General features: G+C 46.8%; 1 protein-coding gene across 1 annotated transcript in view; it reads right to left on the bottom strand.

Annotated features, from left to right (window-relative positions):
* Window positions 1-20,232, bottom strand: part of UTRN (utrophin) — a 481,902-nt gene that overhangs the window by 275,631 nt on the left and 186,039 nt on the right. The window contains exons 31-40 of the mRNA XM_064158262.1: window positions 19,633-19,761; window positions 18,494-18,667; window positions 16,709-16,864; window positions 14,601-14,771; window positions 11,611-11,790; window positions 8,288-8,416; window positions 7,958-8,128; window positions 4,282-4,431; window positions 2,165-2,302; window positions 365-517 (exon numbers count right to left, since the gene is read on the bottom strand). Of these exons, the coding sequence (XP_064014332.1) occupies window positions 365-517; window positions 2,165-2,302; window positions 4,282-4,431; window positions 7,958-8,128; window positions 8,288-8,416; window positions 11,611-11,790; window positions 14,601-14,771; window positions 16,709-16,864; window positions 18,494-18,667; window positions 19,633-19,761 (1,551 nt within the window). The remainder of the gene's footprint in view (window positions 1-364; window positions 518-2,164; window positions 2,303-4,281; window positions 4,432-7,957; window positions 8,129-8,287; window positions 8,417-11,610; window positions 11,791-14,600; window positions 14,772-16,708; window positions 16,865-18,493; window positions 18,668-19,632; window positions 19,762-20,232) is intronic.

Raw genomic sequence — 20,232 nt, 5'->3', positions numbered from 1 at the left:
CTAACCACTGGATTCAGAGCCTCAGATGAAGATTTTATCATGCCTGCACTAACCAGACATTGAATGAGATTATTTGAGCCAGGGCACCAAAATAAGCTAAGCATAATGCCCATAAGCAAGGCTGACAAGAGAAACTGTCCTAATTCAACCACTGTCCAGAGCCCACTCTGCCTGATAGCTGAGCTAGTCTGGACCTATGATGACAAATACCTAAGTAGTATACAAAGGTAATTTCCAAAGGATAAATGAATGATGCCATTTTGAAAACATTTGTTTCCAAGAAGGTGTTAAAAGAACTTAGTATCACCTCTAAAGCTCATTCACTATTCACTGTTTGCTGTAAGAAAAAAAAAGGCTCATTCACCTGTAATTTTTCTTCACCTTCCACACTTTGTTGCCCTGGCAGACGGTGCTCAGCCTCATTCAGCCATTTCATTAGGTTATCATGTTCCTTCTTATACTGGGAAAACACTGGAGATAGTTCCACCACCTGCCTCCTTGGAAATGACCTGCATTCCTACGATCCGGTGTATTAGGGGGAAAATGGTGTAAGAAGGAAAGTGAACAGAGTAGATCTTACTTGTAAAGCAAAACTACTCGAGGGATTGTTCTGAAGCAGCAAATTCCAAACTAGACAACATAGTAGAGTCCACAATTGCTGCAGCTACTCTCTAGAGGAAGCTGAGGAATTCAAGAGCAGACTCACACCTACACAAAGTTCTTCAGCTGAGGACTCGGTGAATGTGCACACATGTCTATGTAGTCACTCCACAAACCCTGGTAGTGGAGGACCAAAGACAAGTGAAGCAAATGCCCCATTATCTGCACACATTCACCTGTGTAGACACATATAGAGTGGTCCTCTGTGAAGTTCAGGAAAAGACTTTAAAAATCAAAGTTACTCCCCTCAAAACTCTGGAATGGCAAAATTTGTACTTTGGAGTTGCAAAGATTTGGAGTCAGACTGCTGTGGTGGTAGGCTTGATGGGGCAAACATGGGCTTATCCATGTTGACTTGACCAGACAAGTTCCCCTGCTCCTCCTGTGCTGGGGGAGGCAACGGTGGGAGGGGAGGGTGAAAGCCCTGGCTTCACCTAATATGGTGAGGCCTGGCAAAGCACCCTTCTGATTTGCTAATCTATCTGCAATGCCCCACTAGTCATGGGCTGGATACTGATAAACAGAATAAGCAAGGGCTGCTGCTGCCTCATTTTTGCATCCTGAATTTTGCCTGGAGAGCTTACCAGGAACAGGATCTAAATGCTTGCACGTGATCAGCCTGCATAGCCAGAGTGACATTGTGCTGAGACTGCACATGGCAAGACATCCTACTTGCACCTGGAAGTCTCCTACTAAGACTAGAAGCCCTGGAGATACACAGATCATCCACAGGAGCCAGGAGACAAGGTCAGAGATTTTCTGCCTCCTTTCCCCACAATCCTGGGAAGAATGAAGTCTCAGCAGCCAACAAGACAAAGTTCCACATGCTTTGGGTATTGTCTGATTTGTAATTTTGTAAGTAAATGCTTAAAAGCCTCTTCCAGTATCATATTTGCATTTGCCCCTTTAAGAAATAAGTGTTCAAGTTTTCCTGTGCCCTACCTGTATAAATTTCCAACCTGTGCGTTTTTTGAACCTGTGAATAAGTTTTCTGGTGAGTTTTAATGTTAATAAACAAGGGGGTTTTATAGTACTTAACAATCATCATCTGGATAGCAAAATTAATACAAATTATTCATTTTGCACAATGCTTCACAGCTGCACATATGCACATTTAACACTTCCTCAGAGAACCTTGTACACTAACAATATTGAAGTCATTACCAGGTTACAGTATCACAGTATCACCAAGGTTGGAAGAGACCTCATAGATCATCAAGTCCAACCCTTTACCACAGAGCTCAAGGCCAGACCATGGCACCAAGTGCCACGTCCAATCCTGCCTTGAACAGCTCCAGGGACGGCGACTCCACCACCTCCCCGGGCAGCCCATTCCAGTGTCCAATGACTCTCTCAGGGAAGAACTTTCTCCTCACCTCCAGCCTAAATTTCCCCTGGCACAGCCTGAGGCTGTGTCCTCTCGTTCTGGCACTGGTTGTAAGTGTAACACCAAAGAGGAGCTTGTATAAATGACCTTTAACAGTAGTAACTATCATGATCATACCTGCACACTGTTATACTTCTTCTGCAGAAGCAACAGTTGTATGCGGATCTTCTCCCTCTTGTGGTCTTCCATAGGCTGCTGTAACATCTGTCCTCCCCTCTGTAAAACTTCTTCAATCTGAGCTCTTTCTTGATCCAGCTAAAATTACACAAGTCTGCGTTATCTATAGAAAGCTGCTTTACAAAGTTAATCTACTACTGCTCACATATTAACAGTAATGGTACCAAATAAGACAAACTCAAGGTGAGATTCTTCTCCACAAGTACTGAATCCTAAAATCCAATTTGGTCATCCCGCAAACTTCATAAAGAGATGCCCAGCAGGAAGCTCACTCAATAAGCCAACTGTAGGTAGCCACAGCAAGAGGAACAGGTAGTGAGAGGACTAGGGAGAATGGAGCAAAGCTGGAGGTGGGGAGATTCAGACTGGACATGAGGAGAAAGTTGTTGAGCATGAGAGTGGTGAAAGTCTGGCATGGGTTACCCAGGGAGGTGGTTGAGGCCCCATGGCTGGAAGTGTTTAAGGCCAGGCTGGCTGAGGCTGTGGGCAGCCTGCTCTAGGGTAGGGTGGCCCTGCCCATGGCAGGACAGTTGGAACCAGATGATCCTTGTGGTGGCCTCATTGCTGTCTACAACTCCCTGAAGGGAGGCTGTAGCCAGGTGGGGTTGGTCTCTTCTGCCAGGCAAGCAGCAACAGAACAAGGAGACACAGTCCCAAGCTGTGCCAAGGGAGGTCTAGGCTGGATGTTAGGAGGAAGTTCTTGACAGAGAGAGTGATTGGTGTTGGTCGAAACCCCATCTCTGGAGGCTTTTAAGGCCAGGCTGGCTGAGGCTGTGGGCAGCCTGATCTAGGGTAGGGTGCCCCAGCCCACGGCAGGGAGGTTGGAACTAGATGATCCTTTTGGTCCCTTCCAACCCTCACTCATTTTGTGTGTTATGACTTCAGCTGCAATTCTGTTTTAAACATTTTTTTGACAATAAAAAGCAAGCTTAGAGCAAAACAGAAAGAAAACATAATACATATGAAAAAGCAGAAAGGGAACCATATGTTCTAGAACAATAAGTCCTCCCATAGAGGCCTTTTAATATTGTTTTCTGTAGTATAAGTCTATAGAAAATAGCATATAATAGTCAACTGTCCAGCTCAGTTTATAGCATTTCATGTGCTTAAACAGAAGGCAGATGAGGAAGCCTGGCAGGTCTTTACTCAATTGTGTAGCCAACAAGGCTATAGTGGGCAAGATACAAACAAATTATCACAGTTTTATACAGCTGAACTGCAGAGCCTAAACAAGAATCTATAAAAATACAAATTTTACTCCAAGTTCTTATTTGGACTTGCTGCAAGCCATACTGCAACACCTCCATGTGCATCTCATATCACAAGCACCCACTGACCTCACCAATCCACTACGACTCAGCTTATCACAGAATCGGTCAGGGCTGGAAGGCACCACAAGGATTATCTGAACATATGTGATGGTTTGGGTGTTACCCAGCCCCCCACTCTTAGGAGATCACCCAGACTAGACTCAGCCAGCTGGAAGTTAAAGAATGATGCTATATTTACAGCTTAGCACAATTTGCAAGCAGATACACACAAATACACACAGTTATATACAAGTTAAAGGTAATACAGAAGCACAATACCCCTCCTAGAAATCAGAGTGCCCAAGAGGACTCCTGACCCAAACCCCCTTCCTCTGTCCCTCCCTTCAGAAATAACCAGATCAACTCACGTATATCTCACGTGATATATGTGGAGATCTGAGGTGAGATGGCAAAAAGATGACAGGGAGGTCAGAGGAAAAAGGGTTAGGTGGATTAGAGAGTTAAGACAGAGACAGCCACAGAGAGCAGACCGCCAGAAAGAAGGCAGAGCCAGAAGTGAGAGCTGAGCAGTGTGTGAGCAGTGAGTGTCTCATCTATATTTTGACTAGTTGTGTTTCTCAGCAGGAGAATGGCTGATACAGGGTACTGTTGTTTTCTTTTCTTTCTTTTCACAGCTAAGCATTTAGTTTCTCTCAGTAAAATATTCCAATTAGTCTCAAATCAGCACAACATAACATGCAGACAGAACAGAAAGTTACTAAGTTAATTCTTTCATTGCTCACAAACCTTTTCGTCTTCCCCACACAACTCCAGTTGCTTGTCCACAATTTTTAACATATTCTGTAGGTCACTCTCAAACTTTTCCAAGTCTGGAAAAGCTCCTCTGACCTCATGGGGCTCTGACATGACAGGAAGTCGTTCTTGACCAACAAGCATCTACAAAGCAAAATAAAACTGTGTTCAAGCTGAAAATTTCATCTGAGGTATCACACGTTAGTTTAATGATTTAAAACCAATTCTTCAGGCATCTCAGTTTGCATGACCATCAAATATCAGCATACAAACACTGCAAGAGTTCTTCGCTGAGAGAGTCATTGGACACTGGAATGGGCTGCCCGGGGAGGTGGTGGAGTCGCCGTCCCTGGAGCTGTTCAAGGCAGGATTGGGCATGGCACTTGGTGCCATGGTCTAGCCTTGAGCTCTGTGGTAACAGGTTGGACTTGATGATCTATGAGGTCTCTTCCAGCCTTGGTGATGCTGTGATACTGTGATTTAATACTGAGAGTTAGTTTGAACACAGTATCATAGAATCAACCAGGTTGGAAGAGACCTCTAAGATCATCCAGTCCAACCTATCCCCCAGCCCTATCCAGTCAACTAGACCATGGCACCAAGCTTTGATTTTAAACTTCAGTCTGAGCATTTTGGTCTGAAAGCAAACAAAAAGCTTCCAGTTCCATTAGCTTATGGTGTTGTTCTGTAGTTCAGTTTAAGAGGGAAGAGCTGGTTTGAGTGTGATCAGAAGTTACAAGCAGCCGATAATCAGCAGGTTACTAAAGATAAGCTCCGGGGGAAGCAGGGCTTGCAGCTGTGCACATGGGCAGTAGAGAAAGATGGTATGGAACAGATTCCTAAGTAAAGGAGTAGTTTGGTTCTCCTTGGTTCAGAATTCTGGGATGCACTGGGCACACATCACAGAATCCTGAACACATCTAAACCATTAGCAGGGGAGCTGGAGGGCACCAGTCTGACCACCACGATGTGTGGCTCCCGCGGGGGACGCCTGCCTGCTGAGGCGGCAGCTGACCAGCTCTGCTGTCTGTGCATCTCAGGAGCTCTGCTGGCCAGTGGGATGGGGTGAGTGTAGCCTGCCCTTGGATCAACAGAGCTCCTTGGGATTGTTTGTCGTGTCTTGTTCAGCACTGTAGTTTCTCCCTATGGCTGTAGCAGGTGAGCCATAGGTATTGTGTATATACCTTTCTCCTGATGGTTTTAGTGTTTAAGCTGTAACAAAGTACTGAAACAGTACCCAGAGGGGGGGACCCAAGTGTGAGAGCCTTCCCTGGTCCCAGAGAACTCAGAGGAACATTCATCTATGCACTGCAATATATACATTTTTCTGAATCTTCATAACACACAATTATTTGCAATTTTTTCCTTGAAACTCATCATAGAATCAACCAAGGTGGAACAGACCTCCAAGATCATCCAGTCCAACTTATCATCCATTACTCAGCTACAAAAAGTACTTGGCATAAAACCAGGCTGTGCATTTTTCACATATAAATAGCTACACTTGAGATGGAATCAAAAGCAGCAAAGTTGGAAGGGACCACAAGGATTATCTGAACATATGTGATGGTTTGGGTGTTACCCAGCCCCCCAGTCTTATGAGATCACCCAGACTAGACTCAGCCTGCTGGAAGTTAAAGAATGAAGCTATATTTACAGCTTAGCACAATTTGCAAGCAGATATACACAAATATCACAGTATCACAGTATCATCAAGGTTGGAAGAGACCTCATAGATCATCAAGTCCAACCCTTTACCACACAGCTCAAGGCCAGACCATGGCACCAAGTGCCACGTCCAGTCCTGCCTTGAACAGCCCCAGGGATGGTGACTCCACCACCTCCCCGGGCAGCCCATTCCAGTGTCCAATGACTCTCTCAGTGAAGAACTTTCTCCTCACCTCAAGCCTAAATTTCCCCTGGTGTAGCTTGAGGCTGTGTCCTCTTGTTCTGGTGCTGGCCACCTGAGAGAAGAGAGCAACCTCCTCCTGGCCACAACCTCCCCTCAGGTAGTTGTAGACAGCAATAAGGTCTCCCCTGAGCCTCCTCTTCTCCAGGCTAACCAATCCCAGCTCCCTCAGCCTCTCCTCGTAGGGCTGTGCTCAAGGCCTCTCACCAGCCTTGTCGCCCTTCTCTGGACACCACAGTATCATCTAGGTTGGAAGAGACCTCATAGATCATCAAGTCCAAGTCAAGCTCTTTACCACAGAGCTCAAGGCCAGACCATGGCACCAAGTGCCACGTCCATTCTTGCCTTGAACAGCCCAAGGGATGGTGACTCCACCACCTCCCTATATACAAGTTAAAGGTAACACAGAAACACAATAGAATCATAGAATCATAGAATCATAGAATCAACCAGGTTGGAAGAGACCTCCAAGATCATCGAGTCCAACCTATCACCCAGCCCTAGCCAGTCAACTAGACCATGGCACTGAGTGCCTCATCCAGTCTTTTCTTGAAGACCCCCAGGGACGGTGCCTCCACCACCTCCCTGGGCAGCCCATTCCAATGCCAATCACTCTCTCTGTGAAGAACTTCTTCCTAACATCCAGCCTAGACCTACCCTGGCACAACTTGAGACTGTGTCCCCTTGTTTTATTGCTGGTTACCTGGGAGAAGAGGCCAACCCCCACCTGGCTACAATGCCCCTTCAGGTAGTTGTAGACAGTAATACGATCACCCCTGAGCCTCCTCTTCTCCAGGCTAAACAGGCCCAGCTCCCTCAGCCTCTCCTCATAGGATTTGTGTTCCAGGCCCCTCACCAGCTTTGTTGCCTTTCTCTGGACGTGCTCCAGCACCTCAACATCTTTCTTGAATTGAGGGGCCCAGAACTGGACACAGTACTCAAGGTGTGGCCTGAGCAGTGCTGAGTACAGGGGCAGAATAACCTCCCTTGTCCTACTGGCCACACTGTTCCTGATGCCGGCCAGGATGCCATTGGCTCTCTTGGCCACCTGGGCACACTGCTGGCTCATCTTCAGCTTACTATCTATCAGTACCCCCAGGTCCCTTTCCTCCTGGCTGCTCTCCAGCCACTCAGTCCCCAGCCTGTAGCACTGCTTGGGGTTATTGTGGCCGAAGTGCAGAACCCTGCACTTGGCCTTGTTAAATCTCATCCCATTGGCCTCTGCCCACCCATCCAGCCTGTCCAGGTCCCTCTGCAGGGCTCTCCTACCTTCCAACAGATCAACACCTGCTCCTAGCTTGGTGTCATCTGCAAACTTACTGATGCTGGACTCAATCCCCTCGTCCAGATCATCAACAAAGATATTGAACAGGACTGGGCCCAGCACTGATCCTTGGGGAACACCACTTGTGACTGGCTGCCAACTGGATGTGGCACCATTCACCACCACTCTCTGAGCTCTGCCATCCAGCCAGTTCTTGATCCAGCACAGAGTGAATCTGTCCAAACCATGAGCTGCCAGCTTGGCTAGGAGCTTCTTGTGGCAGACAGTGTCAAAGGCTTTGCTGAAGTCCAAGTAGACTACATCCACAGCCTTCCCCACATTCACCAGGCGGGTAACCTGATCATAAAAGGAGATCAGGTTGGTGAGGCAGGACCTGCCCTTCCTAAACCCATGAATACTCTACCCCCTTAAAGCTATCTGCCATCACTTTGGCACAAACCCCCCCCAAGCACGTTTTGGGGCTCATGCATGCTCACCTTGGCACTTTTGATGTGCTGAGAGACCTTATCAAAGTTACGGTTTAGCTCTGCCAGTTTGGGCTCAACGAGTTCGCGGCAGGAGAGCCCCCGCCCGTTCATTAGGATGAGAGCCTGGTCACGCACGTTGTCCACGCGGAGGCTAACATCATCTAATTCAGACACTAAGCGCTACAAGGTGAAAGAAATTCAAAATGGTTACCCCAGGAGAGGAGAAAAACACCTTAGCAAATACAAACTAACACCACTGGGAGGGGGTGGGAGGGAAATCACAACACAGAACAGGCAGCAAACCTGCCTTGACTTCATTTAGAAAGCGACTTTTCCTACCGACACAGTTTCCTCCTTTTTGCTTGCTGACTTCTTCTCAATCTCATCCAGCAAGGCTTCAGCCTGATACAACCAAGTACTTATGTGGGCAACGTTTTCATCAAAAATTTCCAGCTGGCTCTGATGATTCTGAAAAAGGATGACAAAAATGTATCATAGAATCAACCAAGTTGGAAGAGACCTCCAAGATCATCCAAGTCCAACCCATCACCCAGACCCATCCAGTCAACCAGACCATGGCAGCAAGTGCCCCATCCAGTCCTTTCTTGAACACCTCCAGGGACGGTGCCTCCACCACCTCCCTGGGCAGCCCATTCCAATGCCAATCACTCTCTCTGACAACAACTTCCTCCTAACATCCAGCCTATACTTCCCACACACAACATGAGACTGTGTCCCCTTGTTCTATTGCTGGTTGCCTGGGAGAAGAGGCCACCCCCCACCTGGCTACCTAAAAACACAACAATGAGAAAAATCCACCAAGGAATTAGCACAAAAAAACCAAAGAACGCCCCCACAAAAAACTTAACAAAGGAGATGACCTTGGAAAATAGACTATGCAAATTTGATTGACAGAGTGATTGGCATTGGAATGGGTTGCCCAGGGAGGTGGTGGAGTCACTGTCCCTGGAGGTGTTCAAGGAAAGACTGGATGAGGCACTTAGTGCCATGGGCTGGATGACCTTGGAGGTCTCTTTCAACCTGGTTGACTCTACGATTCTGTGAACAACACAGAAAACATCAATCTGATACCAGCATCAAGCACAGACCATTTCACATCCATTTGTGGTTGTTTGAGCTAGACTTCTAGCTCAGACACAAAAAAACATTCAGAACACAGAAAGTTCGAAGTGGAAGCTCTGAGTAGAGAGGTGAACATTGTAGGGACATGCCATATGATGGGTAAGTTACTATCATTTCATTGGAGCATCAAGAGCATCATCTGGAAGCACAGCTTGGATCTCCCCCTTGATGCTTCTGCTGTGCCTGCTGCTATCTTCCCCCACTGCTCTTTTGGCTGCTGCTGCTTCACTGCCACATGATCCCTTGCCCATCTTTCTGAGGGTTATCCTATTCCTCTCCTAGTTTATTCTCCTTACACTGTTATACTTAAACTATAAGAAATACAATTTCATTTTTCCTGACTTTCTAAAAATCAGTGTTGTAGTGAGTTTACTCTACCAGGGGAGGGAGGATCCACCCAAACCCAGGGCACCATTTCACCAAACTTGCTGCTTCAGGCTATATAAAATGTTTAGTCTTCCATTCACTCATCCAAACATGCTGTTGGTCTCAGCTGGCAGAGTCTGAAATACTTGCAGTTATGGGCTGCCTTGCATGAGCAATAGGCTGACAGAAGGTCCTGAATGCTGAAAACCTCAAGAAAATGATCCATTAAACTGCCAATGCATCTGAAGAATATCTATTGACACAAACCCCTCTATTCATGCCAGACCTGGCACAGGATTTCCTTCAGGCTGAATGAGGAGCAAAAGAGCCTCATGGAAACCAATCCATTCAGGCTAGCTCCTTTTGGTTTCTACTCACATTAATAAGTCCATGAGATTACATGCACAGGATCCAACTTATGGCTTGTAAATAAACAACACTTCCATAATCTGGTGGATTGTCCAGAGGATTCCTCCTCTGGACAGGAGGAAGTTCTTGGCAGAGAGAGTGATTTCCCATTAGAAGGGCTGCCCAGGGAGGTGGTGGAGGCACCGTCCCTGGAGGTGTTCAAGAAAAGCCTGGCTGAGGCACTTAGTGCCATGGTCTGGTTGATTGGCTAGGGCTGGGTGTTAGGCTGGACTGGATGATCTTGGAGGTCTCTTCCAACCTGGTTGATTCTATGATTCTATGATTTTTCCTCTCCTTTTAATGTGACAGAATCAGGTACTATTAATTATTGCCAAAACCCACTGGCAGTTTTACAAATGCTTGCATGCCCCTTGACCCACTCTGTGATGATAAATGCCCCCTTGAAGGATAGTTTAGAAAGTTATTTCTATGCACTATCATAAAAAAATCTAGCAAGAACTTTACTGAGAGTTAAATAATAAGCAGATGCAAAAGGTTAGCACTATTCAAGTAGCAAACCAAAAAAGTGGTAAAACATCAACAGGCAAGAGGTAAAACTACATAAACTTGTAAATAAAGGCATAAGATTAAAAATGTAACAGCATATAATGGGAGGAAAGGAGGGGAGATAAAGAAATTAAAACAACAGATATGTGAAAGTGTATGCAGGATTTTCTATTGGAAAGAGGAACTACATGACAAAGTTTAGAGAGAATGAGAACTTAGAATCACAGAATCAACCAGGTTGGAAGAGACATTTACTCTGTGTTTCCCAGGTTAACAGAAATCTTTTAGGCAATAGCAAATATTTATACATTTTGGACAGATTTTTGTGTTGTTCAGCCAAATTTCCACCATCTGTAGTAGTTCATGTTCTTATCACATACTAAATGCCAAGTGCAATAAAGCAGTAAGAACATCATAGAATCATAAAGTCATAGAGTCAGCCAGGTTAGAAGAGATCTCCAAGATCATCCAGGCCAACCTAGCACCCAGCCCTAGCCAGTCAACCAGACCATGGCACTAAGTGCCTCAGCCAGGCTTTTCCTGAACACCTCCAGGGACAGTGACTCCACCACCTCCCTGGGCAGCTCATTCCAATGCCAATCACTCTCTCTGACAAGAACTTCTTCCTATCATCCAGCCTAGATCTCCCCTGGCACAACATGAGACTGTGTCCCCTTGTTCTGTTGCTGCTTGCCTGGCAGAAGAGCCCCACCTGACTACAATCTCCCTTTCAGGTAGTTGTAGACAGCAATGAGATCACCAATGACCATCTGCAGACAGCAGTGAAAATGAAGTCCTGGCCCTAAGCCAGAAGGGAGAAACAGGCAAAAGAGGGGGAAAAATAAGAGGCAAAACAAAGCAAATTAGACCACGAAACAAACCAACCTTAAACCTAGCTTTATCATCTACAGCTAATCAGGTTACTCCTAGTAGGTCAAGTTAACACTCTGCCTAGTATATTTACTTATTTTCATCTCCTACCCACTGAACAATACTACTGCCAAGTGCAGGACACCAGTGTCCGGCAGCACATCTAAAACACCTGCAGAAGAGCTCCCCACCTTCCGCATTGTATACACCTCATGAGTCAACTCTCCAATGACATAACAGCTAGATATCCATGCCACATTCCTCTAAGTCCGTGAGGCACCATTGAAGCTTTGCACCACAGCAAAGTGACACACCAGCTGCAGGAGTGTGGAGAAAGAACCACCCTGTTTCTCTTATGTGCAACTTACCAGTAAGGTGTCACACCAGTCCTCAGTCCAGGTTCGAACTCTGCTCCAGCCCGCATTAAGAACACACAGCTTCTCCTCCAGGGAGGTCTCACTCCCTTCCACCAAAGCCTGGAGAGCAGTGCAGCTTTCTGTGATGCTCTTCAGATCAGCTTTCCTTCTTTCCAGCTCTCTCAGGACACTCTGAAATCAGAAGAGCCATTAACACTGCACAGTACTCCAATCACAATGGCAAGGGAGTCAGTGTTTTACCTCCACAGGAAGCAAATACTATCATAGATGAACTTCACTTGATAAAAGTTAAACCAAGTAGCATCACCTACTGTATATATGTTTTATATTATAGTTACTCTCTGGATGGTCCCCTTTTTTGAAAGGGAGCACAATGCAAGTGCCCTAAATAACTTGATAGAATCATAGAATCAGTCAGGGTTGGAAGGGACCACAAGGATCATCTAGCTCCAATGCCATGCCCAGGGACACCCTACCCTAGAGCAGGCTGCCCACAGCCTCAGCCAGCCTGGCCTCAAACACCTCCAGCCATGGAGCCTCAACCACCTCCCTGGGCAACCCAGTCCAGCCTCTCACCACTCTCACGCTCAACAACTTCCTCCTCACGTCCAGTCTGAACCTTCCCACCTTCAGCTTTGCTCCATTCCCACCAGTCCTGTCACTCCCTGACAGCCTAAAAAGTCCCTCCCCAGCTTTTTTGTAGGTCCCTTCAGATCCTGGAAGGTCACAAGGTCACCTGGGAGCCTCCTCTTCTCCAGCCTGCACAGCCCCAACTCTTTCAGTCTGTCCTCACAGCAGAGCTGCTGCAGCCCTCTGAGCATCCTCCTGGCCCTTCTCTGGACACACTCCAGCATCTCCACATCCTTCTTGTAACAGGGGCTCCAGAACTGGATGCAGTACTCCAGGTGGGGTCTCAGCAGAGCACAGTAGAGGGGAAGAATCACCTCTCTTGCCCTGCTGTCCACACTTCTGATGCAGCCCAGGATCTGGCTGGCCCTCCAGGCTGCAAGTGCACACTGCAGTACCCTTTTATAGTTTTGTATTTTTAAAGGTCTTTTTCACCATGTAGGTAAAGCAAATGCACCACAGCACACTATAGGTCCAATTTTCAGAGGTTCTTTTCTGCCTTGTCAACTACCACAGAGCAAGCAGAGACACTTTGGATTTCTCTGTATCTTTTCCTATTAAACTACTTTTACAGTAGGCAACAACAAGAAAAGTGGTAGGCCAAAGCTAAACACTGTTTTCAGAACCACCACTACTCATCACTGCATATGTGTAATTCCCTTGCTACATATTACAGCAGCCCTATTTTCACTTAGTGCCATGCAACCACGGAATCAGTCAGGGTTGGAAGGCACCACAAGGATCATCTAGTTCCAACCTCCCTGCCATGGGCAGGGACACCCTACCCTACAGCTGGCTGCCCACAGCCTCATCCAGCCTGGCCTTAAACACCTGCTCTAATTGATTGGATAGGGCTGGGTGATCAGTTGGCCTGGATGATCTTGGAGGTCTCTTCCACCCTGGTTGATTCTATGATTCTATCCATATCTACCTACTCATATATTTATGTATCTGTATCATCTAGAGCTCTGATGTTTTTTGCCTCTAGAAAATCTTCAGACATGAAGGACAATTTTGCACCCAATATAAAGGGCTTGGCCTCCTGGTGGTGCAGCATAAGAAATCATGAACAATAGCTTACAACTTTGTTCTAAGTGTATTTCAGTAATTATCTGCAGGTTTGTTTGGAAAGAAACCTCAGGGACAGTTACCTAGCAAACTACAATGCCAATAGTTGCTAATTCTGAGAACAGGTCATAACCAGATGTTTTTTGTAACTTCATAAGCTTTCAAGTTTTAAAGTTGCAAGCAGATCTATTCCAAAAGTTAAAGGTGACAGAAAATAATGACTGCAAAGATCAGAATTGCTCAACAATATCAACTGAGAGTTGTTGCTAATTATATGTACAAGTTCCTACCCTGTGAAAAACAAGAATGATGCTTGGCTTCAGAACAATTATAAATCATGTTTCACATTAAAAATGTCAATTGACATTCAGTTTGCTCTACAAGTAAAATAGCTGACCCAGCCTAGTATTATATTTCCTGATAATTCAGAATTACTACACCTAAGGACTGTCAGAGATACAGTAAGTCACTTAATTGCCTATTAATGCCTAAAATCAAGCTGTATCATTAATATTTCTCTAGCCATTTAATTTTGAGGCAAGCTGCCAGAGATGGAACAGACTGGACTCAGTAAAGTACTTAATAGAATCATAGAATCAGCCAGGTTGGAAGAGACCTTCAACATCATCCAGTCCAACCTAGCACCCAGCCCTGGCCAATCAACCAGACCATGGCACTAAGTGTCTCAGCCAGGCTTTGCTTGAACACCTCCAGGAATGGTAACTCCACCACCTCCCTGGGCAGCCCATTCCAATGCCAATCACTCTCTCTGACAACAATTTCCACCTAACATCCAGCCTAGACCTCCCCTGGCACAGCTTGAGACTCTGTCCCCTTCTTCTGTTGCTGCTTGCCTGGCAGAAGAGACCAACCCCACCTGGCTACAGCCTCCCTTCAGGTAGCTGCAGACAGCAATGAGGTCTGCCCTGAGCCTCCTCTGCTGCAGGCTGCACACCCCCAGCTCCCTCAGCCTCTCCTCACAGGGCTGTGCTCCAGGCCCCTCACCAGCTTTGTTGCCCTCTTCTGGACACATTCCAGTATCTCAACATCTCTCTGGAACTGAGGAGCCCAGAACTGGGCACAGTACTCAAGATATGGCCTGACCAGTGCTGAGTCAGCATGAGACCAATGCCCACCTGGCTACAACCTCCCTTCAGATAGTTGTAGGCTACTAAAATTCATGATCTAAGAGATTCAGGAACAAGTTACTGGATTTCACAGCTAATTCCATGTAGCATTGCCATACTGTGAAAAATTGAATCTCTGGGTGTTTAGAAGATACTTACTTTGGCCCATCCAATTTCTGAATCTAGATCAGAAAGCAAGCCCTCCGAAGTGGACTTCTGCACCAGCTCAGCCTCAGTGCTCGTCAGCCACTCCGACAAAGAGGCAGCTTCTTTCCTCATTTTGCGTGCCAGCTGCGATGCCCTTTCAAGGTCTTGTTTCCCTTCAGTCACCTGTGAAAATGTAAGAACAGAAAACAAAGTTACATTTTCACACAGTATCATCAAGGTTGGAAGAGACCTCACAGATCAAGTCCAACCCTTTACCACAGAGCTCAAGGCCAGACCATGGCACCAAGTGCCACGTCCAGTCCTGCCTTGAACAGCTCCAGGGACGGCGACTCCACCACCTCCCCAGGCAGCCCATTCCAGTGTCCAATGACTCTCTCAGGGAAGAACTTTCTCCTCACCTCCAGCCTAAATCTCCCCTGGCACAGCCTGAGGCTGTGTCCTCTCGTTCTGGTGCTGGCCACCTGAGAGAAGAGAGCAACCTCCTCCTGGCCACAACCTCCCCTCAGGTAGTTGCAGACAGCAATAAGGTCTCCCCTGAGCCTCCTCTTCTCCAGGCTAACCAATCCCAGCTCCCTCAGCCTCTCCTCGTAGGGCTGTGCTCAAGGCCTCTCCCCAGCCTCGTCGCCCTTCTCTGGACACGCTCAAGCATCTCAATGTCCCTCCTAAACTGGGGGGGCCAGAACTGAACACAGGACTCAAGGTGTGGTCTAACCAGTGCAGAGTACAGGGGCAGAATGACCTCCCTGCTCCTGCTGACCACACCAAGGAGAAGAGAGGTCATTTTGAAAAGACAGAAAACCCCAATCCTTGCAGCTTAACACAGTCTTGTTTGAGGGAAAGACTCTGACAAGAAAAATCCTTTATGAACATCTGCTTTGCACTATAGAATCATAGAATCAACCAGGTTGGAACAGACCTCCAAGATCATCCAGGCCAACCTAGCTCCCAGCCCTAGACAATCAACCAGACCATGGCACTAAGTGCCTCAGCCAGGCTTGGCTTCAACACCTCCAGGGATGGTGACTCCACCACCTCCCTGGGCAGCCCATTCCAATGCCAATCACTCTCTCTGCCAACAACTTCCTCCTAACATCCAGCCTATACTCCCCCCAGCACCATTGGAGACTGTGTCCCCTTGTTCTATTGCTGTTTGTCTGGGAGAAGAGACCAACCCCATCTGGCTACAACCTCCCTTCAGGTAGTTTTAAATGGCAATGAGGTCACCCCTGAGCCTCCTCTTTTCCAGGCCAAACAACCCCAGCTCCCTCAGCCTCTCCTCATAGGGTTTGTGTTCCAGGCCTTTCACCAGCTTCTTTGCCCTTCTCTGGAACACTCTGTAAGCACAGGGAACAAACAGTCTTGCACAACCACAGCATTGATCTTTGATCTCTACTATCTCCATTGATTGCTCCTGGACTTGGCAACCATCCTACACAGTATTGGCTTCAGAATCGAAGTTAAATAGCATCTCACATGAAAAGAAAGGGAATTTCTATGCAGCCATGAAACTAAATCCAACCACAGCAGACAGAATCACCTGGTATTTTAAAGAACTACTCCCTGTCTCCAGCTACAAAAACACCAAGCCACCAAACATCTAGGGTGGCCAAGCCATCAAACATCCTGATCTAGGGTAGGGTGTCCCTGCCCATGGCAAAGGGGTTGGAACTAGATGACCCTTGTGCTCCCTTCCAACCCTGACTGATTCCATGACATTCTATGAAGCAAGGCACATCTTACATCAACTTAAACTTCCCACAGGACAATCTGATAGCAAACTATTTTGCCAGCTGCTTACAGGCAAAAGAAGCTACAACAGTACTCAAAGGCTACTAACAAAGAGCAGGCCAGATCTGGCATGAGAAGGGAACTCTGTGAACCTTCCTTACTTCAAGGCTACCTCAGTCTACAGGAACAACAGGGAACAAACATTTTTGCACAACCACAGGACTGTTATCTTTACTCTTTAATATCTCAATTGATTGCTCCTGGACCTAGCAACCAGCCTATACAGTATTGGCTTCAGAATCAAAGCTAAAACAGCATCTCACATGAAAAGAATTTCTATGCAGATATGTTCATGTATTTGTTTTTCTTACCTGTGCCCCCAGGTCATTGTAAAGAAATTTCAATGCTGTCAGTTGTTCATCCATCCCTTTAGGATTATCTGTCTGTTGTTTCTGTACAATTTGCCTTCCTGTCTTGATGACAGTTTCGACCTCCAATTTCACCTCGCTGAGGGTTTTATAGAGTTTCTAAAAATCACAAATACATGCAGTGGTAAGCAGTCAGAAGTGCAGATGTTCAGATTTTGCTGCATTTGGGGCCTTGACCATCAGAGTGCATTCAAACTAAGAACAATGGCTACCAAGATCTCAAACTCCTGACATTCCATATTTATTGCAACTTTAGTTTTCACTTCAAACAAAGACCTATCCCAATAATTTATCAGTGTTTAACACATAACATCACCACATGCCAAGGTTAGCATTGTCATCTGGACTTGATCTAATGTACGACCTTATATGTAGTATCGGTTTAGTGCAAGTGACCTTCTTGTGACCTTCCAGCATCTGAAGGGGGCCTCCAAAGATGCTGGGGAGGGACTTTTTAGGCTGTCAGGGAGTGACAGGACTGGGGGGAATGGAGCAAAGCTGGAGGTGGGGAGAGTCAGCCTGGCCATCAGGAGGAAGTTGTTGAGCATGAGAGTGGTGAGAGGCAGGAATGGGTTGCCCAGGGAGGTGGTTGAGGCCCCATGGCTGGAGGTGTTTAAGGCCAGGCTGGCTGAGGCTGTGGGCAGCCTGCTCTAGGGTAGGGTGTCCCTGCCCATGGCAGGGGGGCTGGAACTGGATGATTCTTGTGGTCCCTTCCAAACCTGACTGATCCTATGATTCTAAACACAAAGAAACAAGCAAACAGCAGACTGTGGTCTCTAGAGAACACAAATAAGCCAAGAAAGGGAGTTTTTAAGAACTCCACATTTGTGATCAACGATCCACTACTTTTGTGTCCACACTCTCACACAGAAGAATTAGAGAGTTTTTGTAATCAAATGTTGTCCTGGCATTTTACAAAGAGTTGCAACAGAATCACAGAATTCCTTAGACTGGAAAAGCCCTTCCAGATCATTGAGTCCAATCATTAGTTTCACGCTGACAAGTCCCTGACTAAACCAAATCCCTCAGCACAACATCTAATCACTATGAATCACTATGCTTGGAAAGGACCACCAGCATCAGCCACTCCAACCTTCATCCCAGCAGCCTTCATCACCAGACCATAGGCCCAAGCACCACATCCACTCTCCTTTTAAACACCTCCAGGGATGGTGACTCCACCACCTCCCTGGGCAGCCTGTTCCAGTGCCTGACCACCTGCTCAGGAAAGAACTTCCTCCCAACAGCCAACCTAAACCTGCCCTGATGCAGCTTGAGGCCATTTCCTCTTGTCCTATCATTAGTAACTGGGGAGAAGAGACCAGCTCCAGCCTCACTACAACCTCCTTTTAGGTAGCTGTAGAGGGCAATAAGGTCCCCTCTCAGCCTCCTCTTCTCCAGACTAAACACCCCCAGCTCCCTCAGCCACTCCCCATAGGTCATGTTTGCCAGACCTCTCCCCAGCCTCCTCACCCTTCTCTGCAGCTGCTCCAGCACCTCCATGTCCCTCCTATACTGTGGTGACCAAAACTGGACACAGTACTAGAGATGTGGTCCCACAAGTGCTGAGTGCAGGAGCATGACCACCTCCCAACTCCTGCTGGCCACACCCCTGCTGATACAGTTCCATCAGGAATTTAATGGAAATTTCCTCAGGATAGAGTTTAAGTAAGAACCACCACTCAAGAAAGAAACTGCCAAGCAGGAGTCAGGACACTGTACACTTACCATGCAGCTGTCCAGATGAGCTTGAATGACATCAGGGTCAATATCCTTCACATCCAAGACATGAAGTTCTGCTTTTACACCATCCAACACTCGCTTGCAATCCAACATGCGCTGCTCGAAATTGGCTGGTTTCTGGAAAAGCTGATACTTTGTAGACACCTCACGGAGTTTTCTCTGGGGCAATGAAAATTGGGTTAAAAGATGTCTTGGGTTCAAATGCAGGTTCCCAGAGACTCTAATAAATTTAATAGACCCAATGACAATTTATAGGATTTATAGAGTGCCCTCCCCTCTTCCCCCTCTTTCTCCCAAAAGACAGGGAGAGAGAGAAAGGTAGGGACACCCAAATAAATCAATCTCACTCGATTTGGAAGTTAAAAAGGAAAAGTTTAACAATAACTTAGAAAAAGTATTGGAGGTAGGGAAGTTTACAAAGGATAAGGAAGGGAAAAACAGCAAAATACAACAAAGGATGGATGCAACCTGAGCAATATGATGGTGTCTCTGCCTCGTGGCTGCCACGTGGTGTGCTGGTATGCAGTGTGAGTGTGTGTGTCAAGAGGGAGCCAAGGAAAGAGGATGAGGAGCAGGAAGTGCTCCTCTTTTATACCACAGGAAGTGGGGGGAGTGGGCTAACCATCACCTGGAGTGTGGCCCACCCCTGGGGAGGGGCCAAGACCCCTAAGGTCAGGTTCAGGGTCACTCCCCCAGGAGTGTTAACCCTATACAAAAGATTGTCTTAAATCAAAATCACGTTGAAGGCATTTTTACCACCTAGATCCTAGCTGACCTCTCAAGCCATTCCGACTCACGTAGCTATGGCAACGCTATTTGCCAAGCCAAATTCCATCACCTCTTCCGTTCAGCTGAGGTGCAAGGGCTGTAATTTTCATGCACCTTCACAATATCCATTCTACTCAAATGCAGAGACTTCCTGATTTCCAGCATTTAGTGCATGATACTTCAGGAATTAAAACTTCTTTATTCATCTAGTGCTGCCTGTTCCTAACAACAGCATGTAAAAGCCTACCCTGTTTGTTTCTGAGGTTCAGCTGACTGCACCAAGGCTGACACCAGAAGAGTGTCATTGCAAACCAGGTGGTCTTCACTTCTGAATTCTTAGTGCAACTCATTTTTACCTGCAAAGCATCCAGCTGAGTTCCACCACGGGGAGACCTGCACTCAGGAGAAGCAGGAGGGAAAGAGCGAGCACTTTTTTTGATCTCTTCCAAAGTGGATTCATGAGCTGCAATCTCAGCTTGAATTTTCTGCCATGGCACAGGAACAAGAAAAAAGTTACAGTTCTGGAGCTCCCAACAGAAGAACATCAAACTGTTAGAGTGACTCAAGAGGAGGCAACGAAGATGCTCAGAGGGCTGCAGCAGCTCTGCTATGAGGACAGGCTACAAGAATTGAGGCTCTGCAGCCTGGAGAAGTCTTCCAAGAGACCTTATAGCAGCCTTCCAGTATCTGAAGGGGACCTAAATGAGGGCTGGGAAGGAACTACTGACAAGGTCCTGTAATGACAGGACAAGTAGTAATGGGTTTAAACTGGCAGAGGAGAGATTTAAACTAGATATTAGGAAGAAGTTCTTTCCAGTGAGGGTGGTGAGACACTGGCACAGGTTGCCCAGGGAGGTTGTGGCTGCTCCCTCCCTGGAGCTGTTCAAGGCCAGGTTCAATGAGGCCTTGAGTGACCTGCTGTAGTGGGAGGTGTCCCTGTCTATGGCAGGGGGTTG

Source organism: Pogoniulus pusillus, chromosome 18 (genome assembly GCF_015220805.1).
Source record: "Pogoniulus pusillus isolate bPogPus1 chromosome 18, bPogPus1.pri, whole genome shotgun sequence".
Classification (NCBI taxonomy): Eukaryota; Metazoa; Chordata; class Aves; order Piciformes; family Lybiidae; genus Pogoniulus; species Pogoniulus pusillus.
This window is presented reverse-complemented; position numbering and strand designations above follow the sequence as displayed.